Genomic DNA, 26,035 nt, shown 5'->3' on the forward strand with positions numbered 1-26,035 from the left:
TCCGTCTCCCACAGGCCCCTGGAAGGGCCTCCAGGGCCTTCCATCGAAGGCCCACACTGTGGGTTTACCTCTCGCATCTTCTGCAAGGGTGTGTCAGCTGTCATCCCCTGGTGACGACAGGCTGGCTTTCTTCGCAAGCTCCGATGCTGAGGCTGGTTATCTGAGGCACACTCCAGTCTGAGCCCCGCTGGACCAGAAAAGTGGTCCCCTCCCAGCTGTGACTCGTCGGTCTGGGGCCTCCTGGGGAGACACGGTGGCTGCACTCCCTGCCTCTTTCCAGCCATGAGCAGGGCTAGAGGGATGCTCGGGACTCTTGCCAAGGGGGTGGAGAGCTTTCTAATATGTGGGGGTCTGGAGTGTTCTTCCTAACGGCAGGTGTCAGAAGCTTCTAGAATGCTGAGCTCTTCGGAAGCTGCCTTCCATATCTGTCAACATCTCCTTGGCCTCTTTTTCTGTTTCCTCCATCATTTGCCTGACGGCTTCCCAGTGGCTGGCGGGCTCCAGCGAGAACCTGAGGAGTAGGCTGGCAGGCAGAAGTTACTCCGTGTGGCATGGGGACATGGCACAGCAAAGGAGGAAGTCGGGGAACTCCACGTCCATGGTCGGACAGCCCTGGACGCAGCCCTCTGAGCTCAGACAGACGCCCCCTCGGTGTCACATGCACCCTGGGAGCGCGGCCGCCCCGGGCCTTGCTCTGAGCAGTGAGTTAGAGCATCCGACAAGGCATCAGGTACCTGGCCCCCTCCCCACTCTCTGTTTCCTGTTTCTGAAATTGAGGACCTGGGTCATAAGAGGGACCACGTGCGGTTTGTGCCGAGCACCTACTGCGCGCCAGGCACGGTTAGCCCCATCCTGGGCGCTGGCCACTGAGCAGCCCAGCAAGGAAGGAGGACCACACGCAGAGAACAAAATGCACAGCAGGACGTAAGTCGATGACACCCAGGGGCTGGAGTGAGTCAGGTGATGGCAGTGCAAGGCCGGTGCAGGTCGGCAGGCCAGGTGGGAAGCCTTCGGCATCCTCCAGCCCGGCAGTCGGTCCCTCTGCCCCTTTGCGGGGCAGCGACCAGGCTCATGGGTCTGTACGTTTGCCTCAGTGATGCTGAGCCCGGGCCGTACCACACGGGGCAGATCGGGGCTGCGTAGGTGCGTCTGCTGTTTGCCCTGCACCTGGTAGCCCCGGGCTGCTGTGCTTGTCCCGTTATTTTGATAGCACGTTTTGGTTTTCTGGACTAGGGTAGGGGTCAGCAAACTAAGGCTCCCACGCCAGCCCCGTCTCTGTAAGTGACGTTCCATTGGCAGCCGCGCCTGCGCGTTCGCGTGTTGTCTGTCGCTGCCTGCGCGCTGCAGTGGCAGAGCTGAGTAGCTGCAGAGCCAAAACCATTTACTATCTGACCCTTTACAGAGGAAGTGCGCATGGCCCTGGTCTCATCTGTGACCGTCAGCCCTCCCTTCTTGAGGCCTTTTAGGAACTGCCCATATTAACCCCTTTGCCCTTCTCAGCTGCTCTGGGACAAGAAATTAAACAAGTTTGTAAAGTAAAAGTTAAATAGGCTTTCAGTGGGAGGGGGCAGGGTCAAGGGCTTTCCCATGGGTGACAGGCAGAAGCTTAGTGCGTGGGCTTCTTGGCGTCATTCTGTTTTGCCCGGGGGGTTCTTTTCTTCCTTCTGGTTTCTCTGTAGAACGAGTACGCACAGCATCTCCTCGTTCAGGCCGCAGGAGCTGCATGGCGTTGCTGACGTGTGACTTGCTGTGCTCTGAGCCCCCTGCTCCCCGAGTCTCTGTCCTTGGCCCCTAAGTGGTGGCATTGGCTCGCATCCCATTCGTGCTCTGGTTCCTGAACCCATACAGGGGGCTGCTGCCACCATCCCGCCCCTTTTCCTAGAGATGCTGCCGGGACACCAGAGACTTGTCTGGATGTTGAGTTGCCTCCTTGTGCTTCTCCAGAGAGATGGGAAGAGACGGGGCCCTGCGGCCGTGATGCAGGCATGTGCGTTGCTGCACCCTGACAGCCCCGAGCTGCTCTGTGGTCCATCTCGAGTCTCCCTGGGATGGCTTCCTCTTGATGAATCAGAAGTGGAAGGCAGTGTTGGTGGCTGTGGGCTGCCGCTTGGCACTTATAATAGGGGGACCATCAGTGGAGAGTTTCTAAACCCCCGGCGACCAGAACTTTCTGCCTATCCACATGTGCCCCTTAAGATCCCTTCAGAACCTTACAAGCTCAACGGAAGTTCTCCCCATATTTGAAAGACCTGGCTTCTCCTTTTGCCTTCACGTCCTCCTTATGCCCGTCCACCTGCCCTCCACAGTCTCCAGTTAGGGCCACTTAGATCACTAAAAGACTTGTGCCCTTAGCTGGAGATGTTAGAACAGGCCACGTGAGTTCGGGAGAATGGCGTGGGCCTGATGAGAATCAACCGGAGATACTCTGGGTTCATGGCATGCAGTCGTCCTTAGAGTTCTGAGCGGTAAAATGGATCCAAAAGAAATGACACTGAGGGACTTCCCTGGCGAGCCAGTGGTTAAGACTCGGCGCTTCCAATGCAGGGGACGCGGGTTCGATCCCTGGTTGGGAAACTAAGATCCCACATGCCATGCGGCATGGCAAAAAAAAAAAAAAAAAAAAAGACATTGAAGGGGCCCTTTCTGTGTATGCGTAGATGTGGCAGAGGAGGGGGCAGCCACTGAATGGAGGTGGTGAGGGCTGAGAAGTAGAGGGGCCACCCTTCATTCAGCCTTCTCAGGGGGCCTGGCCGTGACCTGGCAGCGGGCGGCATGAGGGGTGTGGACCAGTGGCGAGGGGTATCTCCCTGCCCAGCACCCCGTGCCCACCCTGGACAGAGGGTCTAGCTACCTGCCCCGTTTTGCATGGGAGCTAACCCCACCCTCTCCTGCCTCGTAGAGACCTCAGGGATGTACAGTCTAATCGAGTGTCAGAGGGCCCCGAGTGTGGTGCTTAAGTGGAGGCCCGGGAGTGGCCCTTCTCTGAGTGGCAGCAGCACCGGGCAGAGCAAAAGGTATCAAGTTATAGACAAGTTTAACCCTGCCTGCGGACTTCCTGGATTCTCTCCACCTCCTCTCATATTTTCTGGAGTTACTATGGCGATATTGGGTACCACGGAGATAATTGCAAGAAGCAAGATATGTGGCAGATTAATTCTTTAATCAGATTTAAGCCCACCAGAAAGAGGCTGGGTTTGGGAGAGTTTTTTTTTTTTTTTTTCTTTCTTTCTATTTTTTTTTCCTTCCTCTCAAACATTTCCTGTAATGAGAATAACACCAAAGGGTGTTCTGAAGGTCTGAAGGTCTGAAATTCGTTCTGAAGGTCCACCTCTGGCTGGCCACATTCTTGTAACGATTTCATTAGCCTGAATTATCCACTTTATTTTCTTGTAACGGGATTAGCTGTACTTGAGACCAGAGAGGGAAAAGGTGGCGGAGAGCATCCGCTGTGTATTCTATTAACTTACCCTGGCAGAGGCGTGGAGCGGACCAGAATGCACGCCCCAGGCCAGAGGTTGCGTCTTCCGAAAGGAAGAGGGAACACGAGCAGTTCCACTGGGCTCGCTCGGCCCGAGGGAAGACACAGGGCCTGGGTCTGGCTGACGGAGGCCTCCTTGGGGACGATTTCTTCTAATTATCTTGCAACACTAGTAGAACACATGGATAAGATGGAGAACTGCTTCTTTTCTCAGGGCTCCAAGAATCACAAAATCACGTCTGGCCCTCTTACCAGATCTCTTTGCTGGAAACCCCTGGGGTGCCCCCAGGAGAGGCAGCCCAGCCCAACCCGCTCCTTGTCAGCTTCGACTTGACACATCGTAAGGGCTCGGAAGGTGTCACTCACTTGGCGCCAGTGCATATCCGTGTAAAGGACAAGGGCATTCCTGATAACAACTTCCCTTTCTTCTTTCCCGGTACCTGCCAGGAACCATGGCATCAGCAGCCTTGTACGGTGGGCTGATTGTCCCCATTTTACAGGTGACAGAACTGAGCCTCAGAAAGGGGACGTCAGGTGCAGGGCTGGGGTCTGAACTCACATCTGACTCCAAACTTCGGTTCTTTCAGTAATGTGTGACTTGACCCCTCACTGTCAAAACTAGACTCCTGCAGCATTTCCCCACTTTGTGTGGTCCCTGGTGAATTCGAGGTTTCACCTGAGTGTTCAAGGCAAAGGCCTTTCACCTTGAGGTGTGTGACTGTCTTCTTTTTCTCTTCCAGATTGTATTTTCCAACTGTGTTCCGTGGAATAACAGTGTGTTAGGAGGTGCTGATAGGTTTTCTTGTTTGAGGGGAGACGGGGTTCAATGGCTGGATGAGTTTGAGAAACGCTGTGTCTTCTCTCTCGCTGTTCCAGATAAATCCTCCCTGCATCAAATATCTTAAAGGGACTGACAAGGTCTGCAGCGGAGAAGCTTACTGAAGTCTGTTTAGGCAGGTCTCTCCCAAATTTATTTAATTTCAGAATGCTTTTTACACAGAATACCAAATAGCATCTTTCAGGACAAGTTTGAGAAATGTTGTTTTTTAAAAGTTACCTCTGATTTCAAAAAATTTTTTTCTGACATGATCTGCCGGAGGAGTATACTCAGATTCAGCAGGCAGTGTTCAGCCTTCAGTTCTTCTGAAGCCCTGCAACCGTGCACAGATGGCCCCCTTCTAGTGCAGAGGCTTTAGAATTTCTTCAGGCCTAGGTTTGAGTTCTGGCCAATCCCTTAAGCAGCTGGAGCCTCAGTTTCCCCATATGTAAATGGGTGCGTGATCCATGCCTCACAGGACTGCTGAGGACGGCATGAGGTTACGCATGAAATATACTTGGGACAATGCCTGATCCACTGTGTGTGGTGGGACTCTAAAAAGTGCCTCTGACTGTCAGTTGGGGAAGCAGTAGGAAATCATTACAATTTCCGTTTCTATTTCTGTTTTATCTCATTCTTTTAAATGTTTTAAATAAGGATGAACATATACAGTGAAACAGCAGTACGTATGCACGTCACTTATAAATTAAAAGTGTGCATATATTGGAGATGAATGCTCAAAACTGTTTTACTGAGGATGTGCACCAACCCTAGGGGGTTGAAAAACGAAAACCACTGGCTTATAATCCACAAGAAAGAGGCTGTGCCCCATGGAGGCCCGGGCGCGTCTGGCCTGCCGTTCTTTCCCAGCACAGAGCGCGGCGCCCACACCTGGGACCTGGTCAGGAAATACTCGCCGAGTGAAGGCAGGACCCATAATACCCGAATGACAAGGCGCATTGGCGTTCCCGCCGTGCTTCGTGTCTGGGGCTGGGTCCTGGAGAATGGCGAGGGGCAGTTCATTCAGTGCACGTGGAGCCAGCCACGAAGGTGTCCACATTACGTGGACATAGACCACCAAGGGGGCCGACAGGCTGCAGGGGGCCAGGAGGGAGAGGGCAGGGCCCCAATCTGGGGTAATAAGGAGGGAAGGAAATTCCATCACTTTGGAAGTAGACCAGCCCTTCTGATCTCTTAGAATTGAACCAGAACGGAACTTACATGAGCAGATGCTAAAGACGGGGCATCTGGTATCTTTGGCAACACAGTGTTGAAAATGTTTTGACTTTGGTACCAATATTTAAAATCCCGTTTCTTAAAAGAATCTGGATTGCAGGGCTTTCTTTAGAAGAAAGATCTGCCAGTCCTGGGCCTAGCTGGCTGTTCAGGCTGGGCCTGAGGGGTCCCTGCCTGCTCTGGTGGAACAGTGGTCCTCAACCTGGGGCAGGATCACCCTCACCTGTTGCAGGTGAGCTTGTTACCACCTGGACTGCTGGGTCTCCCCCAGAGCTTCCGATTCAGAAAGAGGGGAGTGGGCTGAGACTTTGCATTTCTGACAAGCTCCTGGAGGACACTGATGCTACGGGTCCAAGAATCACCCAGAGCTGGGGGCATTTCTGCCAATTTGGCCCCAGCTCTCTTGGTTCCCTCCTACCATCTGTCTGGCCCCAGAGGTCTTTACTTGGGGACTGTTTCCTGCATTATCCTGGCTCTGGCATGTCTCAAGATGTTTTGATACAGCTTCCTCCTCTCTTATCCTCTCTCTCTTATCAGTCCAGCCTGGAAATGACTCAGCCAGGGTCACACGGCAGGTGAGGGCAGAGCCACTACAGGAAGCCTCTGTTTTCCAGTGCCAGGTCCCCTCCACCAGAGTCTCTCAGGCAATTCTGGACTCTACCTGGAACTCGGGCCCAGACTCTGATTCAGAGATAACACTGAACCGCTTATCCTCGGGACTCCTCATCTAGAAAACAAGAGGGTTACGCTTGCCTGCAGAGGACCCTATGAAAGGCTATTGAGAAAAGCTAAGCGCTGTCCTCCACACCTCCTCTCTCCCTTTCGTGGAAACCAGGCCATTCTTCAGCCTCCAAGAGGCAAAAATGAAAGGAATAGTGCACCAGTGATGATAAGGTAACCTTTCTACATCCAGTTCTCACCGTGATGAGCAGTGCGTAATTGGAAAAGTTCAATCTAATCGGTACTCTTTAAAAGAGAGAGAACAAAAGAGGAAGAAACTCTGAGCTTAAATATACCTCCATGAAACGGCTCCCAAAGCCACTGCCCCCTCCCCACGCCCCCTGGGTGGAGTAGAGGTGCGATCCGGGGTCAATCCACAGCTCACTTGCGTAACCTTCTGGGGGAGCAGCTGCCACAGGTGGAGCCTCGCTGAGACCCCCCACTCCTGTCTGCAGCTCAGCCAGGGCTGTCTGGAGGGAACGATGTCTTTTCTCTCCTACGCAGCAGGGCAGGATTCTGAACCCCGTTGTCTCGGCGCTAGCTCCTTGGTGAGTAATCCAGCCGGCCCCCTTTTTGCTGGCTCACTGCCTGCAATTGAAGGAATCGATGCAGGTACTTTGGAAGGAGCCCCTGGGGGCCAAACGCTCCTTGTAATAGCGTGTGGTTGTAGAAGATGAGAGAGTGTCCTGAGGACAGAAGGACTGGGTGTTCCGGCCCCGGGCGTGCCGGTGCCATCGCAGTAGCGTATGCATCGTGTGAGATGATTCGGGTGAAGGACGCAGACCTGGCGCTTAGGGAGGACTCGGTCAATGTCAAGTGCGTGTTTTCATGAATGTTTATAGAGTGTTTTCTGTGGGCTAGGCGCAGGCTAGGTTCTGCAGACACAACAGAGACTGGACTCTGCCGTCTTAGAGTGTTCTTTGTGTCTCTAGAAGGGGGAGGGAAAGACAAATAAGTAAACAAGCCGTCCCAGGCGGTGCTCAGATGTGACGGCGTGGCTGGTGGCGCGGGGAAGCGACGTTAAATAAGGTGGCAGTGGAAGGCCTCCTTGAGAAGGTGGCATTCGAGCTGAGATTGAATGACAGGAGGGTCTGTGGTGGGAACGGCTAGGCGTGGAGAGTTCTGGGTTATGGGAAGAGCAAGGTCATAGGTCCTGGCCTAAGTTCGGTGGCTTCACGCACAGGAGGAAAGCCAGTGTGGTTGGGTTAGCCTCCGTTTCCCCGTTTGTGAGGCTGGAGGATCGGACGAGCAGCTTTGACCAAAGCTTTCGCTCTGTATACATTCCAGGAGCGGAAGGTTTGGATGATGGGTCCTGTGGCCCAGCCTCCCTCCGCTGCAGAAACCACCTGTCGTCGACGGAGGGGTGGGTTTGTCCCTAGGTGTCCATTCAGCCTGTCTGTCCCTCCACCCTGCTTCAGCTGGGGCCCGTAGCCACACGGCGACTCAGTAAGGAAAGGGGAACATGAGACGGGATACCGGGCAGAGCGGCTGCCAACCTGCCACGTTCATTCACCCCGTGGGAACTACCCCGTGAGTTCATGGTGGATGTGGGCGTGGAAGAGAGAGCAGTGAGCGGGAACCAGAAGCCCCCAGCTGTGGACCCTAAGCAGCTGAGACGCGGGGGTTGACCCCAGAGTCCTCTTTTGTCTGTGGGGCAGCAGGGGCTCACTGCCTGCCTGTAGCTCTTCCCTACTACCAGCCAAGGGTCCCTAAAGACAAAGCTGATGTCTGGCCCACCGTTGCCTCGCCCAAGCACCTTGCACACAGATCCCTTTGGCCAATTATTAATAGACAAGACAGACCACACAGACTTCCAGTGAGCAAAGCACAAGTTCAGGGACAAACTGCCCACTTGGAGTCCAGCTTGGCTCATTGCCACCCGTGGGGCCTTGGGCAAGTCACTTCACCCCCGTCGTAGGTAATGACTCGGGGTGACCTTGGAGAAATCACATAACTTCTTTGAGCCTCAGTTTTCTCCATCTATAAAATGGGAATAGCAGTGCCTAGGTCATAAGGCTGTTGTAAGATCATATATAGCCAATATTAACACACCGCGGGGCACATGGCACTGAGAAGGACGGGGGGAATAATGGATATTACGTGTGTGTGTGTGTGTGTGTGTGTGTGTGTGTGTGTGTGTGTTAGAAAATTGGTGGTGGTATATTGGAAAGGCATTTTGATGCCAAGAGATTTAGCCCTTTTTTCGTACTCCAGAAGGAACAGAAAGAAGCCTGCAGTTTATTCTTAGCACAGAACCACCCCTTTATCTCATTGTTGTTCACACCACACTGTTGGGGCAGATGATTTTTTTCTTTTTTTCCCCTCAGCAGTGCCTTGAGTGCAGGTGTAGAGAAGTCAGGCCAGCAGACTTCCCCACGTGACTCGGCACTTCTGCTGGGACTCTGGTTCCTCCAGCGGATCCAAATAGGAGAGTGATAAGAACTTGTGTCCAGGGAGCAGGGGGGCCTAGGCTCCTGGGGGTGTGCCCGACCCCTACTCGGTGTCAGCGTGTGGGCTAGAAGGTTGGGCCGCCCTCCCAGCCTGCCCATGAAACCCCCGAACCCAGGCATCAGCACGGCTGCCAAATCATCAGGTTCGGCATCTCTGGAGGGCGCTCTCTGTCCCCCACACTTCCTTGTCCCCACTGCACCCCACCCCATCCCATCACTTCAGTCAAGGAGGAGAGAGAGGATGGTTCATCCCTTTCAGTAGCAGAGCCAACCCCCACCCCCGCCACCGAGCCGCTGCCATCCAGGGCTGTGGCAGGTCCAGTCAGAGGGCGCCAGGGGAGGGGATCCCCTCACGCACGCAAGACACACACACACACACACACACACACACACACACACACACACTCTCTCTCTCTCTCTCTCTCTCTCTCTCTCTCTCTCTCTCTGTGTCTGCGATCAGGCCTGTGTGCCAGCGCGATTGCGTGCCTGGACTTGTTTACGGGGCCCAGGCATAACTGGCTTGCCTCGCTCCACACCTTGGTGCGCCCTCCCCACCTCCTCCTTCTCTTCCCCCTCCACCCCCACTGCACCTCGAAAGAAATTAAAAATGTGACAACAAACACCCACGGATCCCCACCAGTCACGTGCTCCTGGCGCGGCGGAGCGGGGCGGGGCTGCGGCGTGGAGGAGTAATTGGTGAACCCGAGGTGAATGAAATAATTGGAACAGTGAGGTGTGAGTTTGTTACTGAAGTGTGAGCAGAGTGGGGGAGGGAAGGAGGGCCACGTTTAAAAGCCCCGTATGTCCTCTTTATTCACAGCTTCTGATACAGTAATTGCTATTTTGTGGTTTCTATTATCTACACAGTGGGGAGCATCCGTGTCTCCTTCCCAAGTGGTAGAGTCTGGGCTGGCGGGGGTTGGGGGGGGTTGGTTCCTGGGTGCCTGGTCATCTGCCTCCCTCTCCGGTCCCTGGCGGCCCTGCCCAGCCATGCCCAGGCCTCCTCTCCCAGGAGACGCGCAGAACTTCCTGCAAAAGCCGCTCTTGAAAATGGCTCTGTGGGCTTTGCTGTCAGATGAGAACTTTACTAATGGCTGGTATTTATATATCGCTTATCTCCAAGGAGCTAAAGGTACTTCATCGATTCCCCCACCCCAGCCTTTTTTACCTTTCTTTTTCTTTTTAATTCTCTTTTGATATCTCTCTGAGATCATTAGTATCGGCTTTATTTTTTCCCACACAGTAGTTACACAAGCAACTGAAGCCATCCCTCCTGAGCTGGGAGGGAAAGCTCGCCTGAGTTTCGAGTCCCAGGCCGTGGGGCTTGGGCAGGTCACTTGGCCTCTTCAGCCCTTGGTTTTCTCATCTGTAAAAACAGGAGGCAGCGACTCTTACCCCACAATCGTTGTACCTAGAAACGGTATATTTAAAAGGCCTAGCACTCCACAGGCAGTCTGTCATTGGCCACTGGGGTGACAGCCGCAGTGACGGTCTTGAAGCTCCAGCCATTCATTCCGGGGCTTCACGGGAATCGGGAAGTTCGTTCTAAGATCTAACCCTAATCTTCCAGCTGCTCTGGAAGCCCTCACTCTTTCGTGTCGTGAGGAATGGTGGGATTTTTTAAGCTCCTAGGGTCTTGGGACACAGCATTTCCTTGGCCATGCAGATGTCTGTCTGGACACCCCAGACGGACAGTGACCTCCCCCACGGCCCCCCAGCTCCCTGGTCCCCACCCTCACTCCCTCGTGGATCGAGGATGCCCCTCCGTCCTGGCTTTTCCCTGCCAAGCTCCCAGATGCCACTTCTCCAGGCCACGTAAGCATGGCTCCTTTAGCTTCTCTCATCAGCTTTTTTTCTCCACCTTTTAATTATTTTCCTCGCCTTTCTCCGGACCCTCAGCTGCTTACCATGCATACAGCGTCCACAGCTTGCAGTGCACTGCAGAGAGGGAGGAATTAACCTCACCAGTCTCTCCCTCTCTCGGTCTCTCTTGCGTACACATACGGGTGAGGTCCCCAGAAATGAGCCACGGCTAAGAACTGGGCAGCATCAAGGGACGGGAAGTTAGAGCCCCCGTGGGCAGAGGCAGGGGGTTTGCACCCAGTGCAGGCAGGAGGGACTGGGTCTGAGTCGGCCTCCCTTGCCCTGGGATCTCGGGCAAGTCACTGGACCCCTCGGAGCCTGCACAGCCCAATCCTAGCCGTCCCCGTACACGGCCTTCCTTCCTCATTGCCAGACAGGGCCAAGCCTCAGAATGAAAGCCCCGCTCCGGAAAGTGGCTGGTCCCCTCCAGATAACTGAAGCGGGTGAAACATCGCGCAGCACAGAGAGCTCCTCCAGCTTCGCATCAGACACTCCCAGGTTCACACTCTGGCCCTGCCACCTACTCGCAAGAACCGCTACCTCCCTGAGCCTCAGTTTCCTCATCTGACAATGGGCTCGGTGAGACCAATAGTAATTAACATTTGTGCTCTTCATATGTACCCCGTGGCCTGGTTCGTGGAATCCTCACCACCACCCTCGGAGCATAGGTGCGACATCCCAATGGTCGCGTCCGCCTTCCAGGGCTGCTGTTTCTTCGGTCCAAAACTACCTCCAGGCGTCCACTGTGAGCCAGGCCCGGGGCACCTTACTGCGGATCCCGTGATGGGCAAGATAGATGTGGTTTCCACTCTCGCAGAGCTGAATTCCAGCCCCAGGGGAAGGCAGAGCGTTACCCAGGCATCCACACCGCAGCGCCCTGAAGCACGGTGGGCCCTGACGGCTGGGGGCACATCCGCCCCCACCCAGAGCAGGTCAGCCAAGGCTGCTCACGGAAGCCGAGGCCTGAGAGCCTGGAGGCTGGGCCGGGGGTGGAGAGTCAGGCAGAGAGACCGGCCCACCCCATAGGTTGTCTGTGGCCGTGTCTGCCCAGCGCCCAGCATGACCCAGACACACAGCGGGTGCTCGGCAAGGCCTCCCTGTGCCCTTCAGCCTCCTGAGACCAGGTCTGAATCCGTCAGATACACTGTCCCCACAGTCCCCGTGACTCTCTGAAGAACTTGGTGCCAAAGCGCCATTTATGTTTACCCAAAGGAGCCTGCCAGAAAATACGTGCGTCCCCTGCCCTCCGTGTCCAAGGCCAGCAGGGCTTCGCTGGAAAAAGAGGCAGCGTGTCTGTCGTGGGGCGTGTCGGCCTTTAGGTGGCAGAATAAAGCAGGGTTTGTGGGCAGGACTCCGCTGGGTTCTCCCACCTCACCTTCGTGTTGGTCCCCACCTGCCCAGCCTCTGGGCCGCTCCAGGTGGGCCACGAGCCCCAGCCGGGGGCTGGGATGACTGACAGGCCTCCACTGCCCATCCTCTGCAGCCCCTCCCCTCCCGGGAGGCTGGCCGTGGAGCCAGCAGCTCAGTTTCCGTGGCCTCTGCTCTGGAGAGGCGCCAGCAGAGGGAGCGGAGCTGCCGGGGAGAGTGCCGGGGAGACGTGCAGATTCATTTTGAGGCTTCATAATGCCGCATTTACACACCGTCCTGCCTCCAGAAATTGGGCGGGCAGATGCCTGGTCATGCCGGCAGGGCTGCGGGTTAACGCCACAGATTCAGCTTAGATCATTTCACGAGAGCTTACGGCCTTTACTGTGCCTTTTGCCCAGTCGGTCTCTGGCCCCGAGGCATCCTGCACCATCGTGTGTAGGTGCGTGTGCCCGGGTGCCCACAAGTGTGTGTAGATTTTCAAATAAAATAATACCTCTTTGCAGATGCCGCGCATTAAATATTTATTGGCAACAATTTGTGCGTATATGTTTGATAAATGGACCTGAGGATGGGCTGGGGGCGGGGGAGTGAGAGAGGAAAGCAAAGGAGGCCCGATCCTTTTGTCCGGGAATTTCTCAAAGGTTTATCCAGGGGGAGAGGGGGCACTGGGGAGATGGTTGGAGGCCGTGTTTACCTGTTTGATCCCTGCTGGATGCGGGGGGGCGGTGGGGAACACCTGCCTTTTCTCCTCCAGAGTCAGCTTTGCCTGACTTTGGCTTCGCAGATATCAAAACCCTGAGGCAGGAGTGGGGTTTGGAGGGCGTGGCTGTGTGGCATTCAAGTGCCAAGCGCTGAAGAACCATCCCAGGTCCCGGATCTGGGAGAAGGGACTCACCCTGCTTACTCAGTCAGATTCGTGGGGGTCCGTGGGGAGTCCGTGCTAACCCCGAGTCCGGGGCCCTGGCCTGGCCAGTGCCTCCCCAGCCCAGCCATGCGTGCACGGGGCTGCATCCCCCTTGCTGAATATTCATTCCCCCCACCCCCTCACCCCCGGGAGGAACGGCATCCCCAGTCTGACGGTTCCCTCCCTGCTGGCGTGATGGCCAGGCCGGAGGGAGAAGGCCACCCAGGCCCCCAGGACACGTGCTGGCCAGTGGGGAGCTGACACTGACACGAGTGTTCGTGCACGTGGCTGTGCACACGTACCCGCCTCGTGCATCTGCGGGCACTCCTCTCTTCTAACTGGAAAGGGTTAGCGGGTGAGAATCGGTCCTGCCTCCCCCCGCCCCCTTTGCAGGCCTCGATTCTGAAACTCCCGTGTTTTTATTCCCAGCACCTTCGGGGAGCTGAAGACAGTCCGCTTGCCGAAGAAGATGACGGGGATGGGCTCGCACAGAGGGTTCGGCTTCGTCGACTTCCTCACCAAGCAGGACGCGAAGGTGAGACCAGGGCCCCTCCCTCCCGGCCTCTCCTTTCTGGGTCCTTTGTGGGAGAAGCAGCAAGGCCTCTTCACAGACGTGGGCGCGGCCCCCACTCCCCATTCGGATTTTCTCTCCCCTCCTCTCCCCAGCCCTGCTAATTTACACAATGTCCTTGGAAGAAAAGACCATGGGCCTTGTGTTTGGAGGAAGGGGCAGTTCTGTGTCCCAGGCCGCTCCAGGTCAGACAGAAAGCGTGGGAGATGCTGTGCAGAGTGTGGAGAGGAGCCAGGGGACAGCGCTCGGAGAAGAGGCCGCCAGGCACCCCAGTGGGAACCCGCGGGGACAGCTCTTTCCCCTCTTCTTCTGCTGGTGCCTGGGGCTTGTGTTTTGTGCTGATTTCAGGTGCACTCAGGCCAGGCAAGTGCTGCTGTGTGTAAGCACGTGTACGGAATTCCTTGGAGACAGAACCACCTTTTATTTTTGAAGCAAGGCAGCCCCTCTGGGTGTGGGCTTGGCGCAGTAGGTCCGGGGTCCTCGTCCTCCGCGGCAGCAGACCAGGGGCAGAGGCTGTGTGACCGGGGTCCGCGGTTGCTGCTCTCACAGTCCCAGGTCAGGATCCTGGGGGGAGGGGGCCATGGCGCTGTCTTCGTGGGCTCCCTCCGAGAGCCTGTGCCACAGGCAGCCTTCCCCCGTCCTGGCCTGTCTTCCCTTGAGGGTGCAGTAAAGCAAGGGGCACGTGTCACTAATGGCTGGGATCCCCTCCGCCTCTGAGGAGGCATCTTCAGAAAAGCAGAGTATTTGTTGGAATCACACTCTTGGCCAGCAGCAAATTGGCGTTGCCAGAGGCCCTGTGGGTGGAGCTGAAGGTGTCATCTCAGGGACACAGCTGCGGCCTTTGTGGGCCCTGGGAACACGCACAGGCAGAGAGGGTGCCCCAGGACTTCAGCAGGCCTGCCAGCCACCTTTGTCTCAGCGTCTTGAACTCAAGTGCACGCTTTGTTGACACGTGGCCATGTTTGTCCAGACATCTGCGCCTCTTTCTTCTCGGCTGGCAGTCTTCCCCTCGCCTCCTGTCGTGACAGGAGGGACCACAACCCCTGCGTGCAGCCGGCCCACGGCCTTGACGCTCACCAGCAAGGCAGGCACCTGCGGGGTCCCCCCGCCACTGGCTCAGAGAGAAGCCAGGGAACAGCCGTCCAGAGCACTGCACTTACTGCTGGCTGCTTGGCTTCCCCGGCCCTGCCCTGTGCCTCAGTCTCCTCATCTGTGAAATGGGAATGATGACAGGTCCCACGCCCACAGGGTGAAGGCAGATGGTGACACGGGTCCTGGCACACGGTGCTCGAGATGAGTGAGCTGTTTCCTCCTCGTTCCCACCAGCCCAGGTCCCTTCAGAGCCACCAGCCCTCCATCTGTGGACAGGGAAGAGAGGGGTGCAGGCAGCGCTTTCTCCACTGCGTCCGTCTAGCCCTGAGCTTCTGTGAGTGTGTAGGACCATTGTCATCTGTTTTATGTCAGGGTTCCTGTGTGAGACTGCGATTACGGGAGAAATGAAGGGGGATTCACTCCCAGCCCCAAGAAAAATCTCTTATTAAGGACCAGTGCGAGGGCTAGCTGTTAGAGCACAGACTCTGCTGCCCGAATCCTAGCCCTTACCTGCTATGTGACCTTGGGCAGGTGACTTACTTTCTACGTGCCTCAGTTTCCCCCCTTATAAAACGGTAATAGAATTCCCCTCACCGAATCGTTGCGAGGCTGGGATGAGATGATAGTCTTAGGACGGGATCTGGCCTCCGGGAGCTCCGTCTGTTAGCTGTGATGAGGCGGATGGTGATGGTGGTGATCTAAGAAGAAGGGAAGGAGCAGAGAGAAAAGTTGTCCACGCCCTCCAACTAGAAGCTTCTTCCACGCGGCAGCCTCCCTCCAGAGCTTGAAGTCAGAATTAACGTGGCTCTTGCGACCCAGAGGGCTAGACCAGGCGTGGACTGCCAGCCCTGAAATTCCACGCTCCCGTCGCCAGGATGCAGTCAATATAGCTTTGTTCCCTGGGGTCATGGGAACGGGGCGTGGGGGGGAGATGCTCAGGTAGCCGGGCAGTGCCAGTGCCCGCTTGGCTAGCGCCTGGCGCCGGAGGCCAGGCTGCAAATGTTCTTTGCAGAGCCTAGCACAGCCTTCTGCTGACTTATGGAGGTGGCTCCTCCCCCTCTGTCCCTTCCAACCTGGGCTCCAGGAAGAGAAAGGGCAGCCGAGGACGGCGAGGGCTCAACCCACACCCCCTCCAGGACGGGCTCTTGCGGCCCCTCACCTCCGACAGGCGGCAGCCTGGCTCCGGAGCTGTCCCGGCCCCGCCATTCCCGCCTCTCACCGCACCAGGACGGGCCCTCTGCCGCCGCTGGGCGAGCTGGTCTCCCATGAAGTCTGAGCCCACCGGGAATGCACCTCTCCCGCAAAGATTCCTTTGCTCTTTTTGCTTCCCGGAGAAGCTGCTGTGACTTTTCCTTCTCCTTCTCCCTGTCTGTCTGAAGAACTTTATTGTCCCCCGAGTGGAACATTTAGCGCTCTCCACTGAGCCGTAGAGCGTGCGCGCTGCATGTTGGTGAATAGAATTCTGAATATTGTAAATATCTGGTTAGCTCGAGGGCAGGCGTGAGTTTGAAGAGGGAAAGCAATGCTGGAAGGAGACATTGAGTTAGAAACCCCCAGAGACCCTATTTTCATTTCGAAAGAAGGAACTCGTGGGAATCCCAGGGCTGGTACGGGAACCTCCAGGACCCCCAGTTTCTCAGGACAAGTGCCGCCCACCACCCCACCACCACCCCCAGCGGTTCTCCCTTTGAAGCGCTTCAGGGAAGAAGACCTGCTTTAGAAATCCTTCCCGGGGCTTGACTGAACCCTGACCACTCGGCTCCCTCACCGAGGGCTTCACCCCTGCTTCCTGCCGTGGGGCGTCCTCCAGGAAGAAGTGGTCAGTAACTCTTGTGGCGTCAGAGCACTGGAACCTGGAGGTGTAAGCCTCCTGTGCCCCGGGGCGCCAGGCGGTCCTCAGAGGGGAAAAGAGGAGACAGGGAGGAAAAGATGAGGGGAGCGGACACATATTAGGGGGAGGAGGCAGGGAGGGAGTAGAGGCCGATGGTAGAACCTTGGGTCTGGAAAGCAGTGGAGAAACTAGCAGTTTCCAGGCTGGGCTGTGAACCCGGGGATGTGACTCACAGCACAGTACTCTTTCCTGGGCACCAACCAGTCCACTTTGCCAGCTGGCTGAGGAGAGAATTAGGCACCCTGGTTGGTCCCTGGAGGCATCCGCTCAGCACCCCCATCTCTCTGTGGGCCCCAAGCACGGGTCATCTGCGTCCTCCCCGCCCCCAGGGACCCTGAGTCTTCCGACCTTGCTCCATGACCCCGTGTTCCACCCTGCACATCCTCGGGAACTCCGTCATCCGTCAGGCCCCTCTGGGTCAAGCACACGCCCCAAACAGGGAAGAGAATCCTAGCGCAAGGCTCCACGAAGAGCTCAGGGTAACCAGGCAACTGATGACAATAGCCAGAGGCGCCCGCGACCAGCCGAGCTGGCTTTGTGTGTGACATGTACACCGTACACGCATTGTCTCGTCCCAACCTGCAGCAGCCCCGGACTCAGCTGGAGATTTGCATAACCCCCTCCCCGGTTTCTCCAGGCGCTTGTTAAGCTCCATGTGTGCAGGGTCCTGGGAACCAATGGGAAGCCGGGACCTGGCTCTGTTGCTGAGATGCTAAACCAGGGGTGGGACCTGGCCGTCAGCCCCTGTCACAGGCTCCGTGAGCTGGCATGTTCTCCCAACCTAGGGCATTTCATCAGCCCCCGATGTCCCAGGCATGAATGCCAGTCCCTCTGAAAGGGCTGCTGTTATTATTATCTAAACCTCCAAGTGTGATGAGCCCACATTTCTCAAAGAACCTTCTCCCACGTGCTGGAGGGAAGCAGGGACAAAGGTCGATGAGGGCAGACAGGAAGTCCCAAATAAGGTGGTCTTCCCCAGTGCCTGGGCCTGCGCTTGTGTGTAGGGATGTTTGTAGTGTCTCAGGTGCCACGTGTTTCTCTGGGTCCTGATGATGTTTCTGGAAGGGCAGCCTCTTGGCATCAGTAAAAAACCATCAACTTCTAAAAGCCCGTCTTTGGCAGGGACGGCACTGGGCATTTGGCGCGTCAGCGGGAGGAAGCCATTTGACAGATGGGTAAACTGAGGTTCGAAGGGTTGGCGCCACGTGCCAGAGCTGGGAAACCCCGCGTGTCGATCTGATTCCAGAGTCCACGGATTAGCTCTTCCTGCCTTCATTCACGTATTCACTTAAGTTGAGTGCCAGCTGCGGCCAAACCGTGCGCCAGCCCCCTCCTCTCTACACCACACCCCTCACCTCTCACCCATCCCCGGCAACTCACCAATTAGACATTTGGAGGAAGGCCAAGAGGTTGGCCCTTAAAACATCTCTTGGGAACAAGCCCAGGATGAAATCAGCTCCTCCGGGGCCCCCGGAGGAGGAGTGGGCATTCCTTTAGGGGCCTCCAGAGCCGCACACTGTCTCCTGCCAACCGTCCCAAGCCTTGGAGACAGCAGCTTTCTACCTGGGCAGGTGACCTGGGATTCCCAACCAGCTGTGCCCGTGCCCATTGGCCAAGTGGCCACCAATAGTCACTGGGCTTCCGTTTAGAAGCCACCACCTCCTCTGCCTTTACTTGGACTGGCTGGTCACGGAGGAAGAAGGGAAAGAAAGCAAAGAGCAGACTTGCAGCCTGGAAACCAGAACATTCTTTTTTTTTTTTCCCCCATGCATGCGCCTTTAATTTCTCCCTTCCCGGAGCCCACCGAGCCTTTGTACTTTTGCAGTTGCAGCTGTTTTTATTTGCCACCGCTGCTGTTGTTTTAAAAGGTCTGTTTTCACATGGAATGTTATCCAATTAGCAGAGCAATGTGTTGGCTTAAATAAACACTTGGGGGGAGCCGGCAGTAGGGAGATGGGATGGCGGTCGGCGTTGGCAGGCAGCGCTCTTCTCTTCTCACTGGTAAACAACCACAGCTTTAACTGGGGAGTCGTGCCAGTTAACGTCTCCGTTCTCACTTCTCACTTTTGTATGGTGCCGGGGGAGAGGGGGGCGTGGACACAGCCCCAGGCCCACCCCAGTTGGGGTAATGCTGAGAGAGTTTCGTAGGGGGGTCCCATCAGGCCTCTCCGCACCCATGGCCTTCGCCTTGCAGATTCCGCTGAAACAAGACCAGTGGTGGGAAGAGGTGACGGTGAGCAAGGCAGAGCTTCTTAAGGCAGGGACAGCCACCTTCTCGCTGGGTGCCCAGCCACGGTGCAGGCGCCGTAAACGGCGATCGCCATCAGACTAGCGGTGGGTGGTGTGCGCTCCACACACAGACACACACACAGCTTTGCTCATCTGAGTGCAAGGAGTGCATAGAGTACAGCCTCCCAGGGGCCCCGAGGGTGTGCAGCCAGGGTCTGAAGGGGACATGGCCCCATGGAAATGAAGGCTCCGTGGGCTGTGTCCTCCCTAGACAGCCCATGTTCTAGAAAGGCAGGGCGGCAAGGTGGTTAGCAGCGTGGCCCGTGGAGTCAGAGCTGCCTCCTTCCATCTCCGTGAACGTGGGCAAGGGGCTTCATGTCCCCACACCGCAGGCTGTTCATGTCCACAACCGGAAATGATCTGCGCCTTGAGGCAGCCATGAAGATTAAGTGGAAAGCCGCGTGCCAAGCACTCACCACAGGCCGCGGCAGGGCACCAAAGGAGCAGAGGCAGCGGAGCGTCCCGGGCCCCACGGGGCAGAGGTGCTGTGCTTTGAAGCCGAGGTATCAGTTGCTTTTTGTCTCCTGAAATGTTAACTGGCCACAAATCCAGGAATTGGGGTGCTATCCCCACTTGTCTGTGTTAGGTGTGTGCGCTCGTGCTTGTGTTTTTTTGTGGGTTTTTTGGGGGGTTTTTTTTGCAGTACGCGGGCCTCTCACTGTTGTGGCCTCTCCCGTTGCGGAGCACAGGCTCCGGACGCGCAGGGTCAGCGGCCATGGCTCACAGGCCCAGCTGCTTCGCGGCATGTGGGATCTTCCCAGAGCGACCGGGGCACGAACCCACGTCCCCTGCATTGGCAGGCGGTCTCTCAACCACTGCGCCACCAGGGAAGCCCGTGCTTGTGTTTTAAGTGCAGGTTTTCCCTAGTTCCTATCATCAGGGCCCAGGGATAAAGGAAAACGTGTTTGAATCCTGAGGCTTGCATTTCAAGGCATGGATTTGCCCTCAGCTCCACGGCATTGTAAGTCGGAGGGGCCCAAGGTGCTGAGTGGAGGCCCACAGTTGAAGTTAGCAGTATTGTGCAAAGAGCCCCACTTTTTCTGGGGAGCAGCTCTTCCCCAGTGGAGGCCAGAGGTAGCTGGAAGATTTGCTGGGAGCTCACTTACAGGAGTCGGGGAGCATTGGTACAGGGACAAAAGTGATCTCCCCCTTAGAGCTCAGCATGCTGTCCACAAGGAGCCGATACAGAATGTCCCAGGGCAGCAGACTGTCCTCCCAGAATCACAGGCCCCTGTTTTTCACCCCCCTCGGCAGAGAAGGGGCTGAGCCCCCGGCAGAGAAGGGGCTGAGCCCCCGGCAGCCCCAGCTGGGCCGCGGCTCCCTTTCCCCGGGCTTGGCTGCTGTGCTCTGAGCCACGTGGTCATTCTTGGCCACACTTCCTCCAGGATTCAGGGGCACAGATGGTTTAGGGCAGGTTGGCGGCGTCCGTGTTCAGGTGGATTTGGCATCCGCCGAGAGATGCGGCCCTCCCACTCGGCGAGAGACAGCAGAGGGGCTGAGAGATGACCTGGACGTCTCAGGACAGGAGGCCTGGCCTCAGCCCAGCCCGGGAGCCATGGCCCTTGGGACGGGAGTCCTGCCAAGGGCATCACATGGGCTTTTGTTGCCAGGAGGCAGAAGCCCGTCTTCCAGAGAGAGCCGCAGAAAGGTCAGGCCTGGCACTGAGCTGGCAGCCTTCCGGTGCCTTCCCTGTTCTGGAAAGGTGGCTGCCAGGCCTGGGCACAGTCTAGCCGGCACTGGAGGCCAGGGCTCTTGGCGCCCACAGTTGGTGGCTTAGGTCAGAGGAGATGAAAGAGGTGTGTTTCCAAGATAGCTGAGGCGGAGAACCGGGTGATGGGGCAGCTCCAGACTCCGGCTAGACCCGCTCAGAGTAGCCCTTGTCGGGCCTCACGTTGTCTAAGACCTGCTCTCTGAAGGGGGCAGTCCATCTGCCCCGGGTCAAGGCAGAGGGACTCCAGGCGACCATCTGTGTCAGCAAACAGAACCTAACCCCAGATGGTTCAAGTGAAGAGAGATTCATGGAGGGGTAAGAAGGGCTCGGGGGGGCTCGCCAGGGATGTGACCCACCCCCACCAGGGCCAGTGGCAGTGGGAGCTGTCGCCACCTTAGGCTAAGGGACCTTGAAGGGACAGGTGAGAGCCTGAGCTGTCAAGGAGGGGCCACCGGCAGGAGCTGTGGTCCTGGAGGGAGGGGTCCAGGGAGAAAGTCTCCCGGCCTCTCCGCCCCTCCCTCCAGCCTCTCACCGCCGCCTCCCATTTGCTCATCCTAAATGGTACCCGAGGCCAGCGAGCCCTGGTTATGCCCTCCAGGGGAGGCAGCTCTGAAAGCCCGGAGAGGGGGTGCAGGGGAAGATCAGGAATAACCAGCGCGGGCCCATCGGGTGATGAAGGAAGTGGCCCCGAGGTGGCCGGGGGGCGGGGGGGACCTCATCTTCTACAGCATCCTCCTCTTTGCCAAACCAGCGCACCCTTGGAGTTCCATTCTAGACCTTCAGGCTTCGGCAGTGACCCAGCTGGGCGATCGGGTGTTAGTGGCACAGGAGACTCTTCCCATCCCAGGGTCCCAAAGTCACGCATGTTGGGAGCGGGGCCTCCTGTCCGTCTCTGTGCCGCACCCAGGACTGTGTATGTGTCAGCTCTTGTCCTAACCAAAGGCAGAGCCTCCCACTTGTACAGGACAGGACAGTCGTGGGCGAGACGTGCTCCTTTCCCTGCTGCCCTCGTGGGCTGAATCTCAGGGGTTGGAGGAGCCAGGGCAGTACATCTAAACCAGCCCTCCGTCTCCAGCCGGGACCAACCTCAGCGTCCCTCCCAGTCTGGAGACGTGATTTCACGACCCTCGGTGAAGGTCTCGCTCCATGGTTCGCCCTGCAGAAATTTACCGAGCACGCTCTGTCCTGAGCTCTGTGCCAAGGGTAGCCAGGATAGAGGCCTCCCTCCGAGGTTCAAGGTCGAGCCAGGGAGCCCGGCACACAAGCAGGCATTAACGGGGCAGGCGTTCTCAAGGAGGCTGGGGGCGCAGGGCACACAGAGGGCACCTGGCTGCAGTCTGTACGAAGGGAGCCCTTCCGAGGCTGAGAGGGACGTTACAAAGGCCCAGGGACGGAACACATAGAGGCTGAAAGGAAAAGTAAGGAGGAACTTGACCTGCATACCAACCTTGGCCTCAGCTTTCCTTTCCTTGAAATGGGAGAATGATGTCTGTTCTCATGAGTAGGTTGAGGTCAAGTGCTTAGAGTTCTCTGGAACCCAGGACATCTCTAATCCGTGGTATGAAGGCCCTTGGATGGCAAGGGAGGAACACAGGCAGCAGAAGCAGGATTTGGAGAGAAGCAAAGGGCTGGGAACAGCTAACTTTCCACTTCCTCCATTGCAGCTCCCGGCACTCTGTGGAACCCCGGGCACCCCGAGACGACCGCAGCCCTAGAGCTGAGGTTCGGGAAGTCTCTGTCTGGGGAGAAGGTGGTGTGGGTTTCGGTGGAGTCTAGTGTAGACACAGACCTGGGAGGAAGCTGCTGGAGGAGGGCAGGCCAGAGAGGCCGGGACTGTGCCTGGAACCTTCCCCTGCACTGGCCCGAAAGCCCCAAGGCCCTGGGGCTGTGTCTCCCCGTCACCCTCCCCGGGTCTCACATATAACAGGCTCTTTGCGTGAAGCACCACCACTCGGAATTATCCAAGGCCAGTTTTAGCCAGGAATCCTGGCTTCCTGCCTGCGATAGTTTGGGGCTACCGCATTCCAGCCACTAGGGATGGAAACACAACCTGATTTCCTATTAACCTGAGGGGACTAGAACCGGGAAGGGTAATTCTGCTATTTTTGGAGATTCACGCATTGTGCTCTAACCTCAAATACAAAAGAGCTTTTGTACCCTACTTACCATTCTCCCTGCTCTTTAGCGTGATAATGGGAAGTTGAGGGCATACATCATAATAATAACAACAGCCAACATTTAGGTGAGAATAATCACGTGCCAGGCAGTGTGGCATCAGACTTAATAGTTCATTGAATCTGCGCATCCATTCTTTGCTGCTGCCTCTCATTTTACACGTGGGGAATCTCAAGCTCAGAGAGGTTAAGCAGCTTGCCCGAGATCACACAGCTTGTAAGGGATGAAGCAGGGATTTGAACCATAGTAGCCCAGGTCCAGAGCCCCCAGTCTTAGTTGCCATGCCCCCTCACCTCTTAGAGTGAAAAGCCCTTCCAAAGAGGAGATGAGGATTTGCAAGGGGTGATGTCAGAGAGAGGCTGGGAGTGGGAATTTGTAGCAACTCCTATAATGAACAGAGACCGCTCCAGGCTTTGTGTGCCGCAGGGATGGAGAGTGGGTTTCCAAGGGTAAGAAACACAGATATGACGGCTGGAGTTGGGGCATCTCGCCTGGACTCACCTGCCAGGCTCCAGTACCCCCTTGTTCTGACTCTGACTTAGTTCCTACCAGATGCCACCTCTTGGCCGCCCCCATCCGACCGTGTCCCCAGAACCGCAGCTCCTCAGGGACCCTGGCACCAGGATGGAGTACCCGCCATGCCAGACTCCCGACCAGTTTCACTCCCCGCTCTTAAAACCCCAGCTCCCCCAGTCAGGCTGTTTCTCTGCCTCACCAGCTGAGAATGCATGTGTTTTAAAACTCTGAATGGGCCATTCCGGCTTGGAGTCCAGATGCATTTTTATATCCACATGGAAAAAAAAAAATGCAGAGGCTCTGCTGGCAGTCAGAAAGAGTTTTTTAAATTAACGTTTAAAAAAAAAACAAAGAAAAGAAAAAGTTTCCTGCACCTGGCCCTTCTCAGAAAAGCACGAAGGAGAACAAAAGCATTTCTTTAATTTGGGCCCATGTCTAATTTTTAAAAGACGCACGTCCCACCCACCTCGCACCGGTGCTTTTCAGATGCAGCCGTCTATCAGATACCTACTCTCTGCCACCCTCGGGGCTGATGGTATGTAAGTCTCACAGTTAGCCCCATTTGACAGGTGAGGAAACTGAAGCTCATGTGGGGGCAGTTGGCTTACCCAAGGCCACTGTTGCCTTCCTAGGCTGCTGTAAGAGACTGGGTGGCTTAAAACAACAGAAATGTCTTCTCTCACAGTTCTAGAGGCCGAAAGTCCAAGATCAGCTTGTCAGCAGCATTGGTTCTTCTCAGGGAAAATCTATGCCATGCCTCTCCCCTAGCTTCCGGCGACAGCCTGCATTCCCTGCTGTGGATATCACTCCAGCCTCCTTTGTCACGTGCATTCACCCTGTGTCTTCACATGGCCATCTCTTGTAAGGACACCAGTCACACTAGATCAGGGGCCCATCGTACTCCAGGATGTCCTCGCCTTAATTTAACTGCATCTGCAAAGACCCTGTTTGCAGATAAGGTCACAACCTGGGGTGCCAGGTTAGGATTTCCACATCTCTTCTTTTGGGGGACCCAGTCCAACCTCTAACAGTTACAGTGCAGATGAGGCCAGAGAGGGACTGGTTCCAATCCAGACCCCTGGTTATACACTGCCTCTTCACAGCATCAAAGAAGCAAGAGGGGCAAACCCCGTGGCGCCTCTTCTCATAGCAGGTGGCGCTGCCTGCAACCCAGAAGCAGAGACCAAGACGCCACCACTGGCCACTGCTGCTCCCTGGTGCTGACAGCGCCTGGGAGCCCGCGCCTTCAACCTAGCACTAACCCGAGGCCTCTGTGCCGAGAGAAATTGCAAATGTCTGTGGTGGCAACACCACCTTCACGAGAAGTAGCATCTATTGAGCAGTTACTGTGCGCCCCCAGAGTGTTCTGGGCATTTTGCATGTTAACTCTTTGTCTTCTTCTGTAGAACCCTAGAGGATAGTGCCGTTAACATTCCCATTTTACAGATGAGGAAACTGAGGCCAGGGAGATTCATTTAACTTGCCCAAGGCCTTGAAGCTAGGAAGTGCAGGACCTGCCCTGCCCAGGCAGGGTGGCCTCAGAGCCCAAGCTCCTGGCTACCAAGTGCAGTGACCTCTGTGTACCTCAGGGGTGTTTTGGGAAGAGCCCCAGCACAGAGCCAATTTAGTTCTAGACCTGGTGATGTTTAAGAGGGAACTCACTGGTGCCGCATGAATCCATTTGTAGGAAGTGTCCAGAACAGGCAAATCCACAGAGACAGAAAGTAGACTGGCGCTTGCCGGGGGGCAGGGGGAATAGGGAGTGGCTGCAAATGGGTAGAGGGTTTCTTTTGCAGTGATGATGATGAAAATGTTCTAAAATAGGTCTGGTGGTGGTCACACGACTATGAATAGCCTAGAAGCCATTGAATTGTAGACGGGTGACTTCTATGATAGTGACTTGTATGTGTGGTGAGTTATATCCCAATAAAGCTGTTACAAAACAAAAGTCAAAAAGAGGGAAGTAGGCAGAGTGCGGGGGGGCGGGGTCAGGAAGAGCGAAGAGCGGGAGGCAAGAGCATGCGCAGGTCCCAGGCCGCTGAGCCCGGGGCGGAAGCCAGTGGCTGGGGGACCACGGCAGTGCAGTGGCCAAGGGAGCCTCAGCGGAGGCCAGCAGAGAGAGATGGGGGCGAGAATCCCCAGGACCCGCGGAGGACGGTGCCACCCAGTGACAGTGAAGGGCCCCTGTGGTTGTCATCGAGGGACCGGATGGGCTCGGCTTCCTCAGAGGCACTGCCCCTGGCAGCCGGGTGGGAGGCCAGCCGCCTAACGGGGTCGCTGTCCCCAGATGGGATGGAACACGGGAGGGAAGCCGGCTGCCCGGCCCAGGCACCAGTCACAGCCCAGAGAGCGGATGTATTGAGCACACGGCCACTTGCAGCACTGTCCCTGGGCACGTAACCCACTAATGGGATAGAAGTGCCCATCAGCTCCCTACACCCGCCCCGGGAAGCAGGTGTCACGGGGCCAGAGCTGGCCTAGGTTTGCGGTGCTGGCGGGTGGGAGACCAGGCTGTGGCGTCTTCCGGTGGGTCTTGGCTCACGCGCTGTGTTTCGTTCCAGAGGGCCTTCAACGCCCTGTGTCACAGCACCCACCTGTACGGCCGGAGACTGGTGCTGGAGTGGGCCGACTCCGAGGTGAGCCTGCAGGCCCTGCGGCGGAAGACGGCCGAGCGCTTCCACGGTAAGAGAACTGCCGTCCGCCGGCCGGGCTGGGGGACCAGGTTCCTGGACCTCCCTCCGTCTCCTTCACATCTACCCTTCGCCATCCATACGCTTCTCTGTGCCAGTGGGAGGTGCTGACCCGAGTGGGTGGCATTGGTGGCCTCCATGCCCTTTTGGTTTCCCAGTCAAGTCAGGTCATTGGGAGGCCTGGCAGGATATCGGGGAGAGGAGCAGCCTGGGTGAGGGTGGTTATCCCCCCGCCCCCCCTCACTTCCTGCCTGGTTGCTGCCG

General features: G+C 56.6%; 1 protein-coding gene and 1 long non-coding RNA gene across 9 annotated transcripts in view; one reads left to right on the forward strand and one right to left on the reverse strand.

Annotated features, from left to right (window-relative positions):
• Window positions 1-26,035, forward strand: part of RBM19 (RNA binding motif protein 19) — a 138,585-nt gene that overhangs the window by 75,218 nt on the left and 37,332 nt on the right. For all 8 annotated transcript variants that reach the window (XM_073790139.1, XM_033836959.2, XM_073790136.1 and 5 more), the window contains exons 22-23: window positions 13,266-13,371; window positions 25,643-25,763. In XM_073790139.1, the coding sequence (XP_073646240.1) occupies window positions 13,266-13,371; window positions 25,643-25,763 (227 nt within the window). The remainder of the gene's footprint in view (window positions 1-13,265; window positions 13,372-25,642; window positions 25,764-26,035) is intronic.
• Window positions 13,365-17,897, reverse strand: LOC117307620 (uncharacterized). Its single transcript, XR_004521440.2, has 3 exons — window positions 15,659-17,897; window positions 15,094-15,197; window positions 13,365-14,765 (listed from the first exon to the last, which is right to left on the reverse strand). It is a non-coding gene; the product is annotated as an uncharacterized lncRNA (long non-coding RNA).

Source organism: Tursiops truncatus, chromosome 13 (assembly GCF_011762595.2).
Source record: "Tursiops truncatus isolate mTurTru1 chromosome 13, mTurTru1.mat.Y, whole genome shotgun sequence".
Classification (NCBI taxonomy): Eukaryota; Metazoa; Chordata; class Mammalia; order Artiodactyla; family Delphinidae; genus Tursiops; species Tursiops truncatus.